Genomic DNA, 19,869 nt, shown 5'->3' on the forward strand with positions numbered 1-19,869 from the left:
CCTCTGATAACAGTCTAATAACAAGAATCCACAGAGAACTCAAACGTATTAGCAAGAAAAGAACACGTGATCCCATCTCAGGGTGGGCAAGGGACTTGAAGAGAAACTTCTCTAAAGAAGACAGACGCACGATCTACACACACATGAAAAAAACTCATCATCCTTAATCATCAGAGAAAAGCAAATCAAAACTACTTTGAGATATCACCTAACCCCAGTAAGAGTAGCCCACATAACAAAATCCCAATACTGGGCGGCACCTGTGGCTCAGTGAGTAGGGCGCCGGCCCCATATACCAAGGGTGGTGGGTTCAAACCCAGGCCCGGCCATACTGCAACCAAAAAATAGCCGGGTGTTGTGGCGGGCGCCTGTAGTCCCAACTGCTCAGGAGGCTGAGGCAAGAGAATCATGTAAGCCCAAGAGCTGGAGGTTGCTGTTAGCCGTGTGACGCCACAGCACTCTACCGAGGGCAGTAAAGTGAGACTCTGTCTGTACAAGAAAAAAAAAAACAAAACAAAATCCCAAAACCAGAGATGTTGGCGTGGATGTGGAGAAAAAGGGCACACTTCTACACTGCTGGTGGGAATGCACACTAATACCTTCCTTCTGGAAGGATGTTTGGAGAATATACTTAGAGACCTAAAAATAGACCTGCCATTTGATCCTATAATTCCTTTTCTAGGTTTATACCCAGAAGACCAAAAATCACAATATAACAAAGACATCTGTAGCAGAATGTTTACTGCAGCCCAATCCATAATTGCTAAGTCATGGAAGAAGCCCAAGTGCCCATAGACCCATGAATGGACTAGCAAATTGTGGTACATGTATACCATGGAATATTATGCAGCATTAAAGAAAGATGGAGACTTTACCTCTTTCATGTTTACATGGATGGAGCTGGAACATGTTCTTCTTAGCAAAATATCTCAGGAATGGAAGAAAAAGTATCAAATGTACTCAACCCTACTGTGAAGCTAAATTATAGCTTTCACATGAAGGCCATAACCCAACTATAGCACAAGACTATGAGGAAAGGGCCAAGGATGGGGAAGGGAGGGGGGAGGTGAGGGTGGAGGGAGGATAATGCGGGGGGGCCACACCTAGGGTGCATCTTAGAATGTGTACAGGCGAAAGTTACTAAATGCAGAATACAAATGTCTACATACAACAACTAAGAAAATGCCATGAAGGCTACGTTGAACAGTTTGATGAGAATATTTCAGATAGTATATGAAAGCAGCACATTGTACCCCTTGATTGCACTAATGTACGCAGCTATGATTTAACAGTAAAATAAATAAATAAAGTACTGTAAAGCAAAAAAAAAAAAAAAAAATTTAGCCCAGAATTCTGTATCCTCCTAAACTAAGCTTCAAAATTGATGGACAAATCAAATCTTTTGTAAATATACAAACACCAAGGAAATCCACCACAAGACCAGCTCTCCAGGAAATACTTAGACTTATTGTCAACACTGACCATCACAATGGACCACCAGCTAAGTAAACACCCAGAAGCTAAAGGTCAAAACTTAGCCTCCACAATGGCCTAAATGAATAGAACTCCAACACTCTTACAATTCTCTCAATAAATGTCAATGGATTGAATTCACCACTGATGAGGCATAGTCTGGCTGACTGGATAAAAAAGCACAAGCCATCCATATCCTGTCTCCAGGAAACACACCTAGCCTTGAAGGACAAATCAAGACTCAGGGTTAGGGAATGGAAAATGGTATTTCAAGCAAATGGAAATCAGAAGAAAGGAGTGGCTGCAATCTCATTTTCAGATACAAGGGGATTTAAAGCAACTAAAGTTAAGAAAGACAAAGATGGACACTTTATACTCATCAAAGGAACAATACAAAAAGAAGACTTTTCAATTTTAAGTATTTATGTACCCAACTTAAATGCTCCCAGATTTATGAAACAGACCTTGATGGTTCTAAGCAAGTGATATTCCTTAACACCACAATCGCTGGGGATTTTAACATCCCCTGACAGAAACTTTAAACAGATCCTCCAAAACAACTAAACAAAGATACAAAGGACTTAAATGTGACCCCAGAACAAATGGGATTAATAGACATATACAGAATACACCATCCCAAAGCTAAAGGATATATGTTTTTCTCGCCAGCCTATGGTATATACTCTAAAATAGACCACATCCTCGGATACAAATCAAACCTCAGCAAAATTAAATGAATAGAAACAATACCTTGTATGTTCTCGGACCACAAGGCAATATAAAAGTAGAACTCAACTCCAAAAAAAAATGTTCATCCACATACAAAGACATGGAAATTAAATAACCTTATGCTGAATGATAGTTGAGTTCAGGAAGAAATAAAAGAAGAAATCATTAAATTCCTCCAACATAATAACAATGAATACACAAGTTACCAAAACTTGTGGAATACAGCAAAAGCAGTCTTAACAGGGAGATATACCACATTAGACGCCTACATTTGAAAAACAGAGAATGCATCAACAAATTCATGAACCATCTTATGGAACTGGAAAAAGGAGAACAATCGAATCCCAAACCCAGCAGAAGAAATAACCAAAATTAAATCAGAGATTAATGAAATTGAAAACAAAAGAGTCATTCAGAAAATTAATGAAACAAAAAGTTGTTTTTTTTAAAAAAATAGATGAAATCAATGAACCTTTGGCCAGATTAAGCTAGAAACAAAAAAGTAAAATCTCTAATAACCTCAATCAGAAACAATAAAGGGGTGCGGTGCCTGTGGCTCAAAGGGGTAGGGCAACGGCCCCATATGCCGGAGGTGGCAGGTTCAAACCCAGCCCCAGCCAAAGACTACAAATAAATAAATAAATAAAAGCTTAATATTAAAAAAAAAAAAAAGAAAGAAATGATAAAGGGGAAATAACAGATGCCACAGAGAGACAAGAGATCATCTCTGAGTACTACAAGAAACTCTATGGCCAGAAATTTGAAAATGTGGAGGAAACACATCAATACTAGAATCGCACCCTCTTCCTAGACTTAACCAAGAACAAATAGATCTCTTGAACGCAATTTCAAGAGCTGAGTTAGAAGAACCTAAAAAATCTCCCAACAAAAAAATGCCCTGGTCCAGTTGGCTTCACACCAGAATTCTATCAAACCTTCAAGGAAGAACTTATACCCATGCTGCAGAAATTACTCCAATAATTTGAGAAAGAATCTTCCCCCAACATGTTCCACAAAGCAAACATCACCCTGATACCAAAACCAGGAAAAGACCCAACTAAAAAGGAGAACTTCAGACCAATTTCACTAATGAATATAGATGCAAAATTTTTCAATAAAATCCTAGCCAACAGATTATAGCTACTATACATTAAAAAAAAAAAATCATTCATCAACAAGTAGGTTTCATCACAGGGATACAGGGCTGGTTTAACATACACAAGTCCATAAATGTTATTCACCGTATCAACAGAAGCAAAAACAAAGACTATGTGATCCTCTCAAAAGATGCAGAAAAAGCATTCAATAAAATTCAGCATCCTTTTCTAATTAGAACACTGAAGAATATAGGCATAGGTGGCACACTTCTTAAACTGACTGAAGCCATCTACAACAAACCCACCGCTGATATTATATTGAATGGAGTAAAACAAAGTTTTTCCACTTAGAACTGGAACCAGACAAGGTTGTCTTCTATTACCACTACTATTCAGCATAATGCTGAAAGTTCTAGCCAATACAATCAGGGAAGAGAAGGAAATAAAAGGCATCCAAATGGGGACAGAGGAGGTCAAACTCTCACTGTTTGCTGATGATATGATCTTATACTTAAAGAACCCCAAAGACTCAACCACAAGACTCCTAGAGTGATCAAAAAATACAGCAATAGGGCGGCACCTGTGGCTCAAAGGGGTAGGGCACCGGTCCCATATGCCGGAGGTGGTGGGTTCAAACCCAGCCCCAGCCAAAAACTGCAAAAAAAAAAACAGCAATGTGTCAGGGTATAAGATCAATGTCCACAAATCAGCAGACTTTGTATATGCCAAGAATAGCCAAGATGAGAAGCTAATCGAGGACACAATTCCCTTTACAGCAGCTTTAAAAAAGAAAGAAAGAAATACCTAGGAATATACATAACAAAAGCCATGAAGGACCTCTGCAAAGAAAATTGCGAAACCGTAAGAAAAGAAAGAACAGAAGATATTAACAAATGTAAGAACATACCATGCTCATGGCTGGGAAGAATGAACATTGTCAAAATGTCTATATGTCCCAAAGCAATCTATAGATTCAATGCAATCTCCATTAAAACTTTGGAGAAAATGATTCTTGTTTTGTAATGGAACCAGAAAAAATACTCTATGGCCAAGGCAATTCTTAGTACTACAGAAACAAAGCCAGGGGCATCAACCTACCAGACTTAAGACTATATTACAAGGCAACAGTGATCAAAACAGCATGGTATTGGCACCAAAAAAATAGACATTTGGAACCAAGTAGAAAACCATGAGATGAAACTAACATTTTACAGCCACCTGATCTTTGATAAACCAAACAAGAACATAAACAGGGGGAAAAAAATCCCTATTCAATAAATGGTGTTGGGAGAGCTGGATCACCACATGTAAAAGATTGAAACTGGACCCACATCTCTCACCACTTATAAAAATTGATTCAAAATGCGGGCAGCACCTGTGGCTCAAGGAGTAGGGCACCAGTCCCATATGCCGGAGGTGGCGGGTTCAAACCCATCCCTGGCCAAAAAAACCACACACACAAAAAAAAAATTGATTCAAAATGGATAAAAGATTTAAATCTAAGGCGTGAAACAATAAAAATCCTCCAATAAAGTATGGGGAAAACACTTAAAGACATTGGCCCGGGGAAAGATTTTATGAAGAAGACTTCCATGGCAAGTGCAACAACAACAAAAATAAACAAATGGGACTTAATTAAACTGAAAAGCTTCTGTACGGCTAAGGAAACAACAACCAAAGCAAATAGACAACCTTCAGAATGGGAAAAGATATTTGCATGTTATGAATTTGACAAAGATTAGATAAGTAGAATCTACAGAGATCTCAAATTAATCAACAAAAAAAGAACAAATAATCCAGTATATCACTGGGCAAGAGATATGAATAGAACCTTCTCTAAAGAAGACTGATGAATGTCTAACAAACATATGAAAATATGCTCATCGTCCCTAATCATCAGAAAAATGCAAATCAAAGCTACCCTGAGATATCACTGAACCCCAGAGAGAATGGCCCACATCACAAAGTCTCAACACTGCAGGTGCTGGCATGGATGTGGAAAGAAGAGAACACTTTTACACTGCTGGTGGGACTACAAACTAATACAACCTTTTTGGAAAGAAGTATGGAGAATCCTCAAAGACCTCAAATTAGACCTCCCATTTGACCCTGCTATCACATTACTAGGTATCTATCCAGATGAAAAAAAAATCCTTTTATCATAAGGACATTTGAACTAGACTGTTTACTGCAGCTCAACAGACTGTTTACTGCAGTTCAATTTAATAACCCAGGAATGGATTAACTAGCTGTGATATATGTATACCATGGAATACTATTCAGCCATTAAAAAAGATGAAGACTTTACATCTTTTGTATTAACCTGGATGGAAGTGGAACAAATTCTTCCTAGTAAAGTATCACAGGAATGGAGAAGCAAGAATCCAGTGTACTCAAGTCTAATATGAAGGCAGTAGATGAGCTAATACAAGGGGTGGGGTAGGAGAATAAGGGAGCAGGGAGAAGGGAAGAGGCTTGACACACCCATTGGAGATGGGATACAATTATAAGAGGGACTTTATCTAACAAATGCAATCAGTGTAACCTAATTTTTTGTACCCTCAATGAATCCCAAATAAAAAAAAGGAGATGGCAAATAACCATATGAAAAGATGTTCGACATCATTAGCCATCTAAGAAATATAAGTTAAAACCACAATGAGATATCTTTATACACCTATCAGACTGGCTAAAATAAAAAAAGTGATAATAACAAATGCTCTTAAAGATGTGGAGAAACTGGATGACTCATACATCATTGTTGGGAAGGTAACATGGTATAGCCACATTGGAAAACAGTTTGATAGTGCCTTAAAAAACTAAACATGCAGGCGGCGCCCGTAGCTCAGGGGGTAGAGTGCAGGCCACATATACCCAGGCTGGCGGGTTGAACTTGGCCAGGGCCAGCTAAACAACAATAACAACAACAACAAAAATAGCCAGGCATTATGGCGGGCTCCTGTAGTCCCAGCTACTTGGGAGGCTAAGGCAAGTGAATTGCTTAAGCCAGCAGTTCTCAACCTGGGGGCTGCAACACACACGGGAACTGTATTAAAGGCTCACAGCATTAGGAAGGTTGAGAACCACTGGCTTAAGCCCAAGAGTCTGAGGTTACTGTGAGCTGTGACGCCATAGCACTCTACCAAGGGCGACATGAGGAGACTCATCTCAAAAAAATAAAAAACAAAAAACATGCTATACCATAATTATACTCTTTGGCAAACCCTTGATAGAAGCAATGACTTGGATGAGTCACCAAAGAATAATGTTCAATGAACAAAGTCAATCCTGAAATGCCACCTACTGAATGATTCTATTTGTATAACATTCTTAAAATGACAAAATTATGTAAGTGGAGAATACATCAGTGGTTGCCAGGAGGTAAGGTGTAGTATGTAGTATAGGAGGAACATGTGTTTTGCAACACAAGGGATCCTTGTGGTAATGTTGTGACTTTTTTTTTTTTTGAGACAGAGTCTTATTATGTTGCCCTCGGTAGAGTGCCCTGGCATCACAGCTCACAGCAACCTTAAACCTCAAACTCTTGGGCTTCAGAGTAGCTGGGACAACTGGCGCCCACCACAATGCCTGACTATTTTATTGTTGTAGTTGTATTTTTAGCTGGCCCGGGCCAAGTTCAAGCCCACCACCCTTGGTGTTTGTGGCTGGTGCCATCACCACTATGCTACAGGCATGGAGCTCCTTGTGGAAATGTTACGTGTTCTGTATCTTCTGTGATCTTCTGTATCACAGCCAAGTCAACACCCTGGCTGTGAAGCTGTGCTAGTTCTGCAAGGTGTTACCAATGGGAGGAAAGGTGTTACTAATGGGAGGACTTGGTTAAGAGTACACAGAATTTCTGTATTATTTCTTATAAGCACTTGTGAATCTATAATATCTCAATGTAAAAAGTTGAATTTTAAAAAGATACATGAAGTAACATGAACATAGAGTTAATGGAGTGACCACTCCTAGAGTTAATGGATACATGACCACTGTGCTGAGACGTACTGTTGTCAAAGCATTATCACGGTTAACTAAAAGGAAGGAAAGGAAAAACCAGTATCTTCACCTAACCAATCAACCAATTTATCAATCACCACTTTTACCTCTAGTGATCCTGTATCCAAACAAATTTCAGGCAGAACACAGTAGAACCTCTGTCAGTTGACCACTCAAGGGACTGTAATACCTTGGTCAACACATGGAACTAGGCCTATTGCACTGACATATACATGCAGTGCCATGTTTGATCTATGAACATTAGGTCAAATTAAGGAGGTGGTCAATGTAGGGAGGTGGTCAACTGTGCAGGTTCTACTGTATTTAACAATTACAGGCTCAGTACCTGTAGCTCAAGTAGCTGGGACGCCAGCTACATACACTGGAGTTGGTGGGTTCGAACCCAGCCTGGGCCTGCCAAACAATAAGACAACTCCAACCAAAAAACAGCGGGGTGTTGTGGCAGGCGCCTGTAGTCCCAGCTACTCGGGAGGCTGAGGCAAGAGAATTGCTTAAGCCCTAGAGTTTGAGGTTGCTGTGAGCTGAGACACCACAGCACTCTACAGAGGGCAACATAGTGACACACTGTCTCAAAAAAATAAATAAAATTAAATTAAAAAAAACATAGAACAGAATAATTAGGTTGTCTCATGATTCACTGGAAACTGAAATTTGAAGACAGTAGGTATAACATAGAAGTAAAGTTAGCCTAAGTTTCCTGGTTTAAAATTAAAAAGACAATAATGTAGTATTTATTATCAAACAAAAGATGCAAACACATTTAATTGTAACCATAAACTTTCTCTGGACTTAACCCCCCAAAAGTATTTACAGTGGGATGCTTGTGTATAAAATGATACCAGAGGACACTACAGTTTTCTGTACTCTTATTTTACTAAAAATGTAAGAGACAATCGTTTTCAAGTTTATGATGAAGGTTTCTGTGATTTGTTTTCACTGTACAAAAAATTAAAATATTCATTTTCATGGTCACATCAGAACACATTTTTACTTAGCCCAGGCCTTTGCTGGAGTACTCCCAGGCTGTTGTAGGGCTATGATAAAGAATGGGTCCCATATGCCCTTAAAACTCCCAGGTAGAGTAAAAGTCAGTTCTGGAGTAAGTGCAATAAAATGTTCTGCCACTGCAGGAATCCCAGTGGTGAATGACAAGTAATAGGACAGTGCTGAGGGGCTGAGGGAGGTCAGGTTTCAAGGTTCAGTCAGTCCCTCTGGAGTTCTAGCTTCCATTCATTTACTGAACTAGTGTTTACTGCATATGACTAAATGATAAATAATATCCTAAGCAATGGGCTTTCAGCAAGGAACGGAAGCAAATAAACATATGGATATAAAATTGTAAGCACGCGTGTATGTAAGGGAGGCTCTAGAAGCAGAATGACTTTGAGAAGCAGTGTGAGTGCTGGTGTGAACATGGATTCATGAGGATACCAAATACTCTTTGGCTGTAAGAGTACTCCCCACATGCAGTAGGAGTTTTGACCTGCTCTCAGAGGCTGAAGGAGGTTCCTCCATAGAAGTGATGAATATGTAGGATGAGCAGGAATTAACTAGGAGAGAAAAGAAGGAACAGTATTCTAGGAATGGGGACTAGCATGTGTAAATGCCCTGAGGTATAGCTTAACCATGTCAGGAAAAATGGTATAAAATTAGCTAAAAATGGGCAGTACCTGTGGCTCAGTGAGTAGGGCGCCGGCCCCATATACCGAGGGTGGTGGGTTCAAACCTGGCCTTGGCCAAACTGCAACAAAAAAATAGCTGGGTGTTGTGGCGGGCACCTGCAGTCCCAGCTACTCGGGAAGCTGAGACAAGAGAATTGCCTAAGCCCAAAAGCTGGAGGTTGCTGTGAGCTGTGACGCCACAGCTCTCTACAGAGGGTGACAAAGTGAGACTCTGTCTCTAAAAAAATAATAAATAAATAAATAAAATAAAATTAGCTAAAAAGATGTCCAGAATTCACAAGATCATAATAAGGACTTGGGTCTTTATTTTAGGAACAAAGAACCTCTTATACATATGTAGTATTAACAGAGTGTGACATAATCTGATTTGCATTTTTAGAAGATTACTCTACCTATAGTGTTAAAGAAGAGGAAACAAAAGTAAATTTGAGACCTGAAATTAAGTAGTCATTTAACAGTCCACTCAAAAGAGCACAGAGGCTTGAGCTGGAGTGGCGGATGCTTCTGATCGGTAGAAATGGCTACTTGGGTGATAGCAGCCCTTCTGCAGCTCTTCTCAGCCTATCCCCTCACAATAAACAGCACTCCCCACCCCCATGCAGCACCTTTGGGACAGTCAATGAAGTTCCCAGTTCATGGCCCCTCTATCCTTAATTAGCAAGATCAACAGAGACAGGGAGTCTGAGGTGAGTGATAAAACATGGAATGACTTTGCCAGGTAGTGTGAGTGCCCACGTGAGGCTGTGACCACAGACTCACAAGGACACCACACTGCCATGACTACACAGGGAAGGCAGATGGCTGGCCACATTTGGATATCAATAAATAAAATCATATGGGCAAATAAGCTATTCCCAACACCTGTAAGCATCCTTCAAGTGAAGGACTCATAAATTTTGCAGAATTACTTAGCTGGGGTTACCATACATTTCTTTAAAAACAAAAAATAGCAATATTATTTTATCTGCCTAAAAATAATTTTCTCTAAAATGGTCAGTATTGCTTCCAAAGAAATTCTGATTAGAAAAGAAAGTAATAGCAGGGCGTTGTGGCGGGCGCCTGTAGTCCCAGCTGCTCGGGAGGCTGAGGCAAGAGAATCACATAAGCCCAAGAGCTGGAGGTTGCTGTGAGCCGTGTGACGCCACAGCACTCTACCGAGGGCAGTAAAGTGAGACTCAGTCTCTACAAACAAAAAAAAAAAGAAAAGAAAGTATAAGTTACTTACACAAAGACAATGTCCCCTCTCTTGGAGTAAGCGGGAATAGCACTGGCTATGGTGGCAAATCCATATGAGTATATAATGGCTTCTTCTGTCTTCATAAATTTTGCCAGGCGGTCTTCCAAGTCCAAATGAACATCTATTTCAATCAAAATGTTAAGTGATTAAACCATCTTAAAATTCTTTTTCTCTGTTCAAGACTAAAGAAAAGAACAGAAGCAGTTTAATCATCAATACTTTTTGCTTTATGGTCAACATGTAACTATTTTTAAATGATACATTACATAAGATCTAGTAAAATAATTCTGGGCCAAAACTAGTTCTAAAATACATGAACTGAATCACTTAATCATCTGTCCGTAGGGGAACTCTGAAGTCTGGGCAATGAGTAGCAGGAAGGCTGGACATTCCCAACTGAGAGGAAAGTGTGGCCTGGCAGAGTCCAGAATATTTATAGACTTCTTAAAGGACATAATACAGTTGTTAAAATTAACTAGTTATCCCATTCCAATCAAGTAGTGATAAAACATGGTTCTTCCCATTTAAACGTACCTAAATGTGGTCTACCATCATATAAAAAAACGCATTTTATGTCTATTACCAATTGGTTATAGTCACTTTACAGAGCACTTTTCATTATACCAACATTAAATAAATATGGGATTTTTCGAGAACACAATCTAGAAGAATGTACCCTTAGTTGCTCCTCAAGTACCAGATCTGTGACATTAACATAACCAAGGTCAAGGTCTTGACCCCTTGTGCCTGACAGCTGTCTTCTAAGAGAGATGCCGTCAGTAAAAGGTTTCAAACAAAATTTGGCAACAAATAGGAAAACAGCCAAGTGGCTGAGCATGGGTTAGTCTCAGGGGTGTCCTCTTTTTCATCCTTGCTAGTGTACCCTGAGCACCATCACTCAGCCACCTCTCACTTCCCTAGGAGGCCTTCTTCCCATTTTAACACTGCCTCCAATTGGGAATATCTACCATAGACCTTCAAAAGCTTGGGCAGTGCCTGTGGCTCAACAGAGTAGGGCGCAGCCCCATATGCCGGAGGTGGCAGGTTCAAACCCAGCCCCGGCCAAAGACTGCGCAAAAAAAAAAAAAAAAAATTCAAAATTTAGCCAGCAGATGGGACATCCCAGCCACAATTCATTGCTTTCGTTTGATATCTCCATTCAAAAAGAAAAACGTGCAGCGATTTTAAGTCATTTTTAATGACTTAATGACTCTTTGCTGATGAGTGATGAGACTATAAAACTGAATATGATTCTGTTTCAGGGCTTTCGAGTGAGCTACCTGGGTGATAAAAAGTGGCATATTATGCATACTCTCATCATTAAATGCACTCATAACCATTACACAGTTATTGTAAAGTGGTAAAAAAAAGTACCTCAAAGCAACAAAGCAATGACTTATTTGCTCTTGTCTAGCCCCAAAAGTTCAAAAAAAACTGGCCTTTTCCTTCTATCAAAAGACAACTGGGTTTCAGCTGATGTCAGCCTTGCAGAGCAAGTTTTGTGACAGGAAACTGCAGAACTTGTTTCTCTTGATGCTACTTTGTGCAATGAAGAAACTCTCAACCCAAGGTAGGGAGAAGCAGCAGGTGGAAAAACTGCCGGTGCACTGTCCTTGGACTTCTGACATCCTTATCTTCTATGTGTATGATCCACTTCACGAACTACTGCTACAGATTCACATGAAAAACACTCTATTAGGTGGTGCCTGCAGCTCAAGGAGTAAAAAAAAAAAGAGAGAGAAACACTGTATTCTCCAGTTCTCATAGAGAAGTAGACAGAGGCCCCTTGGAAAGCCTCCACACGCCCTACAACACCTGGCACTTGCCTGTCTGTACTTGCTCATCTGCATGCCTGGCTCCCTTACCAGGGTCTCAGAGATAGGCCTGGCCACAGCAGGCATCACAGAGATGAGGGCAGCCAGGCCTCAGGGGCCCAGACCCAAGCTCCCTCAAAGTCAAGGGGTGCTTATTCAAGCAACCAGACAAGCCTGAAACGGCTTGCTGCCTCTCAGTGCCTTCCAGTCTAACAGGGTCACAGCCCTGCCTGCTTCAAGGGTTGGTGGGCAGAGTATACTAAAACACTCTGAACAGTGCCTGGTGTGGAATAAGCAATATGCTAAGTAAGAGTTGTTCAATTAAATCAGTATTTGCAGAATAAAATGTTTTCTTTTAAAAGGAAAAACATGATCACCCTTAAGCTATCTGAACTCTGAGTAGTTAAAAGACTACCTTCTGTTAAGAGCCACTTGTTCAGCTTCTCAAAAGAAAGAAAAATTATGGCCTTCTCAGTTGTTTTCCACAAGAAAGACAATAAAATGGTCAACTTAACAGTTCAGAAACAGTCATACAATTATTCTTAGGGCTTCTTTTAGAGCTGAACTTACAAGGCCTTTGCATTTTGCATACATACTGTCTTAAAATCCCTAGAGAGAGGGACAATTTTTCTTACTCATTAGAACATAAATATAGTGCTGAATGTTTTTCAAAATGTTTTCCCAAGCAAGATCTTATGTGATTCTTACTAAAATGTTCTAAGTTGTACAAGCAATGATTGTTCCCACCCTACACCTGAGAGAATTATGATCCCATGAATGGTAGGAAGAAGAGGCAGATCCAGGAATTTCATAACCAAATGTTTTTCCTATTCAAGCCCATGGTCATGGATCAGCTGGCTTCTCTAAAACGAACAAGGAAAACATTTTGAAAATTACCAGAGTGAACAACTGTTTACTTTAGAACACAATTAAGAGCCATTATCTCGGGGCAGTGCCTGTGGCTCAGGAAGTAAGGCGCCGACCCATATACCGGAGGTGGCGGGTTCAAACCCAGCCCCAGCCAAAAACTGCAAAAAAAAAAAAAAAAAGAGCCATTATCTCTCACAATGAAACCCTACCACACAATTGTTTCTTGATCTAGTTTAAGACCCAAGGGCCATTAAAAAAGATCCCAGGACATCAGAGATAAATAACAGATAAATAATATCCAAACTTATTAAAAATTAAACAAAAAAGCTCAACAAAAGACATTATCACAAGTACACTGGGATTACTCCAGCCTTGGTGGGTCCACAACTCGATAAAACCGCTTGCCCAGCTCTAAAGTACACACAAGAGGGTGGGAAGAAATTGAGATCACAGCATCCTTAGGAAACTACTCTAAAAACCTAGGCAGTTCTACCTGCCAGGCTTCTTGGAGGCAGGGGAGCATCTGGCCTTAAAAACTAGATGAATTTTAGCTCCACTGTTGATCCATTTTCTCATTCTGTATTAATTGTCTAATGTATTATGTTACTATGAAACAGTAACAAGAGACAACGTTTAATAAGGAAATTTACAAGTGATTTGCATTCATTATCTGAAAAATTGAGAGAAGAGCTACAAGAGGTAGTGGGCTTTGAAAACAGATACCCCCTGTTTTCCAGGAAAAAAAATGACAAAATTAAAGCAACCCTAAGCCAGAATACACAAGCAACTACAGACAAGAGAGAGGCCTCATATCTGCTTTACTGCTCAGTGCTAAGGGCAAACCTATCCTAAATATTTAGAATACTTTCACTGTATTTTAGAGATTTAAAATTTAGCCTTTGATGACTTCCTCTGATTTTAACTAATGCTAAAATTTCAAGGTAATTTAATATAATAATTCAAGTAATTACTTCCAGAGTAAGGAAAAACAGAAAAAATACTGTTGGAAAACCAAAGAAGTACAAACATGAGCAATATATATGAGGGCTGTCCAGAAAGTATCCAACCATTGTTAATACCGTTTTTCATATTACATGGCTATTCTACAGACAGCCCTTATACATAAAAAAATTAAAAAAGATACTACGTAAACACAGGCAACTGTTAGGAAGAAAAGAAAAAAGTTTATCTGAAGGATAATACACTCTAAAAACATCACACATTACTTCAAGTTGTAGGTTCAGTATCTTATTACAAAACCAGCTGGTTGAGAATTAACTTGGCAACCTTTGTGTGGCAGCCAGGTAGCTGCAGTCTGTTTGACCCTTCAACAATAGTTTTAGATAAGGATGAAAAGTATCTTACAGAGGACCTGATAAACAGCCACGAATTCATTATACTGCCTCAGATGGCCCATTTAGACATCTGAAAGACCAAATCCAATTTAAATCTAAAACACACCATTCAACCACAAGGTACAGAACAGTGCATATGGTATGCTAGTATTTTTGTAAAAATGGGGAGGGAGGGAACATATGTACAGAAGTGGTTTGCATATGCTAAAAAAGTCTCCAGAAGAATTAATAAGAAACTATCAATAGCAGCTTGTCTTTGGGAGATAGGATGGCAGTGACAAGGACAGACCCAGAGGTTAGGAGACTTTTCACATCTAACTTTATAGATGTTTTGAGGTTTATTATCACATACGGATTACCCAATCAAGAAAATTAATTTAGAAACCATTAATCTAAAGACCTCTTGTTTGAAATCACCAACCATGCTATTATGGAGGCCATTCAAATGGAAAGTTGACGGTTTTAACAATACATTTCATGGTTTTGAGAAAATAGGTCTTGAAAATTTGAAACATTTTCCCCCCCTACAATTTGATCTGGCAATGAATCCCCCATCTATCTTTCCAGATTAAGTCTTAAGCAAGGGCCAAGATCACACATGCAAATAAAATCTACTAGAAAGAGAGGCTTTTAAGAAAGCAATTCCTGGCAGCACCTGTAGCTCAGTAGGTAGGATGCCAGCCATGTACACCCAGGCTGGCAGGTTCAAACTCAGCCTGGGCCAGCTAAACAAAAATGACAACTGCAACAACAAAAAAAATAGCTGGGTGTTGTGGCAGGTGCCTATAGTCCCAGCTACTTGGGAGGCTGAGGCCAAAGAATTGCTTAAGCCTAAGAGTTTGAGGTTGCTGTGACGCCATGGCACTCTACTGAGGGTGACACAGTGAAACTCTGTCTCAAAAAAAAAAGGCAATTCCTTTTCCAGCAAGCAGTCACAGAAAAAAAGCTTATTGATCACATTACAACCAACAACCCCATAAAAAAATTTTTTTAAAAAACCTTTTCTAGTTTTCTTTTTTTTCTTTGGAGACAGAGCCTCAAGCTGTCACCCTGGGTAGAGTGCTGTGCCATCACAGCTCACAGCAATCTCCAACTCCTGGGCTCAAAGAATTCTCCTGCCTCTGCCTCCCAAGTAGCTGGGATTACAGGCGCCTGCCGCAACATATGGCTAATTTGTTGGTTGCAGCTGTCATTGTTGTTTGGCGGGCCCAGGCTGGATTCAAACCCACCAGCTCAGGTGTATGTGGCTGGCGCCTTAGCTGCTTGAGCCACAGACGCGGAGCCCCTTTTCTAGTTTTCTTTTTTTTTTTTTGTAGAGACAGAGTCTCACTGTACCGCCCTTGGAAGGGCAGAGTGCCGTGGCGTCACACGGCTCACAGCAACCTCTAACTCTTGGGCTTACACGATTCTCTTGCCTCAGCCTCCCAAGCAGCTGGGACTACAGGCGCCCGCCACAATGCCCGGCTATTTTTGTTGTTGTTGCAATTTGGCTGGGGCTGGGTTTGAACCCGCCACCCTCGGCATATGGGGCCGGCGCCCTACTCACTGAGCCACAAGGGAATAATTCCCTACCAGTAAAAACACAAGCAAACAACTCATGTTTACATTGAACTAAAAGAAAATGCAAGACATATCTGAGCTCATTTCTTTGAAGTCAGGATACTTTGTTTCTAACTTTAGGGTTGAAATTAACAAGCTGTGTGACTAAGAGAAAGACAGTTAACTTCTCTGAGCTTTCTCTTCCTTTTCTGAATAGGTAGAATGATAGAATATAAGAATTGTTAAGATCCCTTCCAGCTGTAGGATTCTTGGGCAACTCTCATCTATTTCCAACACAAATAATGTAACCATCAAACTAGCTGAGGAATAAAAAGGTGCTTTCTTACATTAAAAAAACAAAACTATTCAAGTTTAAAAACATACACACACACAGAAAAAGATTCTGAAATGGAAATGAAGAAGACATAAGCTATTTCCCTTGCTCTACTTTCTGCACACTCCAACATTTTATAAGCCAGATGTTATTTTCCAGAAGTATATTCAATTGAACAATCATCTAATGACATTTTCAGAAACAAAGAATAATATACACTTAATAAAAACAACTGTAAAATGCTAGGGGCTCCTCTGATAACTGAGTCAAGGAGTCCATAGTATTTGAAATCATATACTCACCAAGTATTTACCCTGTTTCCCCGAAAATAAGACATCCTCCAAAAATAAGACCTACTTACAGGAAAGATAAGACGTCTCCTGAAAATAAGATGTAGCGCATCTTTGGGAGCACACCTTAAAATAAGACACTGTCTTATTTTTGGGGAAACAGGGTACTTATCCACCCACAAAGAAATCAAAGATCCTTCAGCTTCTTTCCATCCTCCCCTTGAAATCTGCTCTGGATTTTCTTCCTGCCACATGGCTGCCCAGGTAAATCTGTTTCCCAGCCCCTCTTGTGGCCAGCCACTACTTGGGATTACAGACTCATCAATGGGCTCTGGGTGGGAGTATTAAATGCCACTTCCCCTGCTCACATCAACTGACTATGGATAGGACAGTGTGCAATGCCACCTCCCTGCATAAAGTTGCTCTGCACTTCTGGTCCCCACAGGCAACCCCCACACGAGGACAAGGAAGGTGCCCTTGGACGTTAGAGAAATGAGATGGGAAGATCCAGGTCCCTGAACAACTATGAAGAACAAAGCCACCCACACTGAACTCTACACCTTGTAGCCACCCACACTGAACCCTTAACTGAACAGAAATAAACTGTCTTCTCACATTGCTGCCCCTTGGGGCACATGAAACAGCACCTCTGCCCTTACCCTCCAGACGTGGTACAGCCTGAGGGCCTCATTCCTCTCTTCTCCACAAGCCCCCCTCAACCCCAGACCACGACATTGCCTACCAGCAGGCCCCCAACCACAAAATGATGTAGAAAGTTAGGTAAGAAATCACACACATCAGCTTAACACCAGAATTAATTAAGGATATGTTTTCCAAGGTGTTTTGAAATAAAATTGAATCTTAACCCTTAAGATTAAGGGTTAAGTAATAGCCTGAACAGTATTTCATGGTATACATATACCACAGCTTGTTAATCTGACATAGCCTCACATTAAAAAAAAAAAAAGTAATAGCCCAAAAAAGAATATAACAAAAAACTTACCAAAGGTGCCATAAAATCCTCTGGGTCCACAAGTCCCCACACCATACTTCTTCAGAGATGCTAAAGCTGCTGCCTTTATTAAAGTAAAAAAAACTATTTAGTAGTCTATTTAATATCTTCAAGAATATAAAACTGATATTTCCTATTCTTTAACCCACATATCTCCTTCTTTCCTACCCTACTTTTCTTCCTTTCTTAGGATTATGACAATTCATTTTTTATTTATTTATTTTTTTTGTAGAGACAGAGTCTCACTTTATGGCCCTCGGTAGAGTGCTGTGGCATCACACTGCTCACAGCAACCTCCAACTCCTGGGCTTAAGTGATTCTCTTGCCTCAGCCTCCCAAGTAGCTGGGACTACAGGCGCCCGCCACAACGCCCGGCTATTTTTTGGTTGCAGTTCAGCCGGGGTCGGGTTTGAACCTGCCACTCTCGGTATATGGGGCTGGCGCCTTACCAACTGAGCCACAGGTGCTGCCCAGGATTATGACAATTCAAACAGGAAATAAAGAAAAATGTAAAGATTTATGAATAGCATATTACATAAAATATGGAAAAGTTGTATTAGTTTGATTCTCAAAATCTGATTAACTTTTCTGTCTTCATGGCCCTAAGTATCTCCTGAAAAATGCTTATTAGCCTACAATTCCACTAGGAGACAGAGCAATTTCCCCGACATTTTTCCACCTGCTACTCAGGTCTGGCTTATTCAATTCTCTGGCTGTCACCCAACACTAACCCACGTTAGACACTCTTACCTCCTTCTGTCTAGGTCCAGGTCACAAGTCTGCTGTACAACGAGTAATGGGAAACAATTGCACGATCCTTTCCGATACTCTGCATTTGTCTTTCATTTTATGTTCAATTTCTTAAATGAGTAATGTCATCTGCCCATGTCAGCATTATGTGCTACTCACCTTAACCCTCGGGTTATCCAACAATCCAAGAAAATTAAATGAGGCAAAGTTTATACATTTCTTTCCATTCACCACAATGTTGTGGCTTGGAGGGCTGGGGAAAAAGACAAAGAGACGTACACTCTGACACACATCTGTGCTGCACATTGCCGCACTATCCCGCTAGCAGGCATGACATAATAGTGTTGTCATTCTACCCACTGGCATCCTGCTTTTTTTAGTTTTTGAGATGTCAAATTAGAGAATGGTATACTGAAAATCTGGCATTTTCCACTAATTTTTATTTTTAGTAAGCCACTCTGTATGACTTAAATAAAAAGAAAAATGACCTAGAATTCCAAGATAGAAGAATACCAAATCTTTACTTTGGTTTTAAATCTCACTTAAGAAGTTGCTGAAAATCTCAGAAAAAAATCAGGAATAAGACAAACAGGGAAATATAAAATGATCAAGATCAAAGGCAAGAATAGGCAAAGCGAGTAATGACCTTATATAGTTATGTGGTTAAAAATAAATGTTATCTAGGTTTGGAGCATATAGTACAGTGGTTATGGTGTCACCCACATACACTGAGGGTGGCAGGTTCGAACCCAGCCTAGGCCAGCTAAACAACAATGATAACTACAACAAAAACTAGCCAGGTGTTGAGGCAGGAGCCTATAGTTGCAGCTACTTGGGAGGCTGAGGCAAGAGAATTGCTTAAGCCCAAGGGTTTGAGGTTGCTGTGAGTTGTGATGCCACAGCACTCTACCAAGGGCAACATAATGAAACTGTCTCAAAAATAAATAAATAAATAAATAGGACTATCTATAGGAAGCTAATAAAAAAAATAAGTGGGATATGTTCCCAATTTATAATTTAAGGCTGGAATGATATTTAAGAGTCATTGCTAACCCCTGGGGCAGCAGGAGGAGAATGAGGGAGGCCAGCCTCAAGTAGCTGGATCTGCACACAGCTGGGACAGGGGACGTGCTCCTGAGGAGACAACTTGGGAAACCCTCTGTTGACATATACTCAAGCCAGAAACCACATTTCAAAAACCCAGGATCAATCTACAGGTCACAAACCACTAAAGGGCTGTGAGACCAGTTCAGTTAGTCACAACCAGCCTATTTTAACAAAAGCAAACAAAAAGAATGAAGTAGAAAATACCAGAACCATCACATGGGGTGAGAGAAAGGACTGTTGTCTATATTGGTCTGTGTACCAGGTGGCTCCATAAAATGTGCTGTAGCCAGAAAGAGTGAGAAACACTGTTTTTATTGATACCTTTTTAAGAATTGGTACTTCACAAGCAAAGCAACACAAGATGCTGGGGAACCAGGTAAGGAAATAAACGACAATTTGAAGTCAATTCACAAAAGCTAACCAACTCATACAAAGAAGACTCAGTAAAACAAAAAAACATGGGCTATGAAGTCAGTTAATGAAACCTCACTGCATCATAGCTACTGATGACTTCAGAAGCCAGAGATGTCACCTGGCCTCTATGATCCTCCCTCAGT

General features: G+C 40.1%; 1 protein-coding gene across 1 annotated transcript in view; it reads right to left on the bottom strand.

Moving 5' to 3' along the window:
* The window catches only part of SPTLC1 (serine palmitoyltransferase long chain base subunit 1), a 78,871-nt gene that overhangs the window by 40,831 nt on the left and 18,171 nt on the right, over nt 1–19,869 (bottom strand). The window contains exons 4-6 of the mRNA XM_053579062.1: nt 18,365–18,458; nt 17,447–17,519; nt 10,230–10,362 (exon numbers count right to left, since the gene is read on the bottom strand). Of these exons, the coding sequence (XP_053435037.1) occupies nt 10,230–10,362; nt 17,447–17,519; nt 18,365–18,458 (300 nt within the window). The remainder of the gene's footprint in view (nt 1–10,229; nt 10,363–17,446; nt 17,520–18,364; nt 18,459–19,869) is intronic.

The sequence above is a fragment of the Nycticebus coucang genome, chromosome 2 (genome assembly GCF_027406575.1).
Source record: "Nycticebus coucang isolate mNycCou1 chromosome 2, mNycCou1.pri, whole genome shotgun sequence".
NCBI lineage: Eukaryota > Metazoa > Chordata > Mammalia > Primates > Lorisidae > Nycticebus > Nycticebus coucang.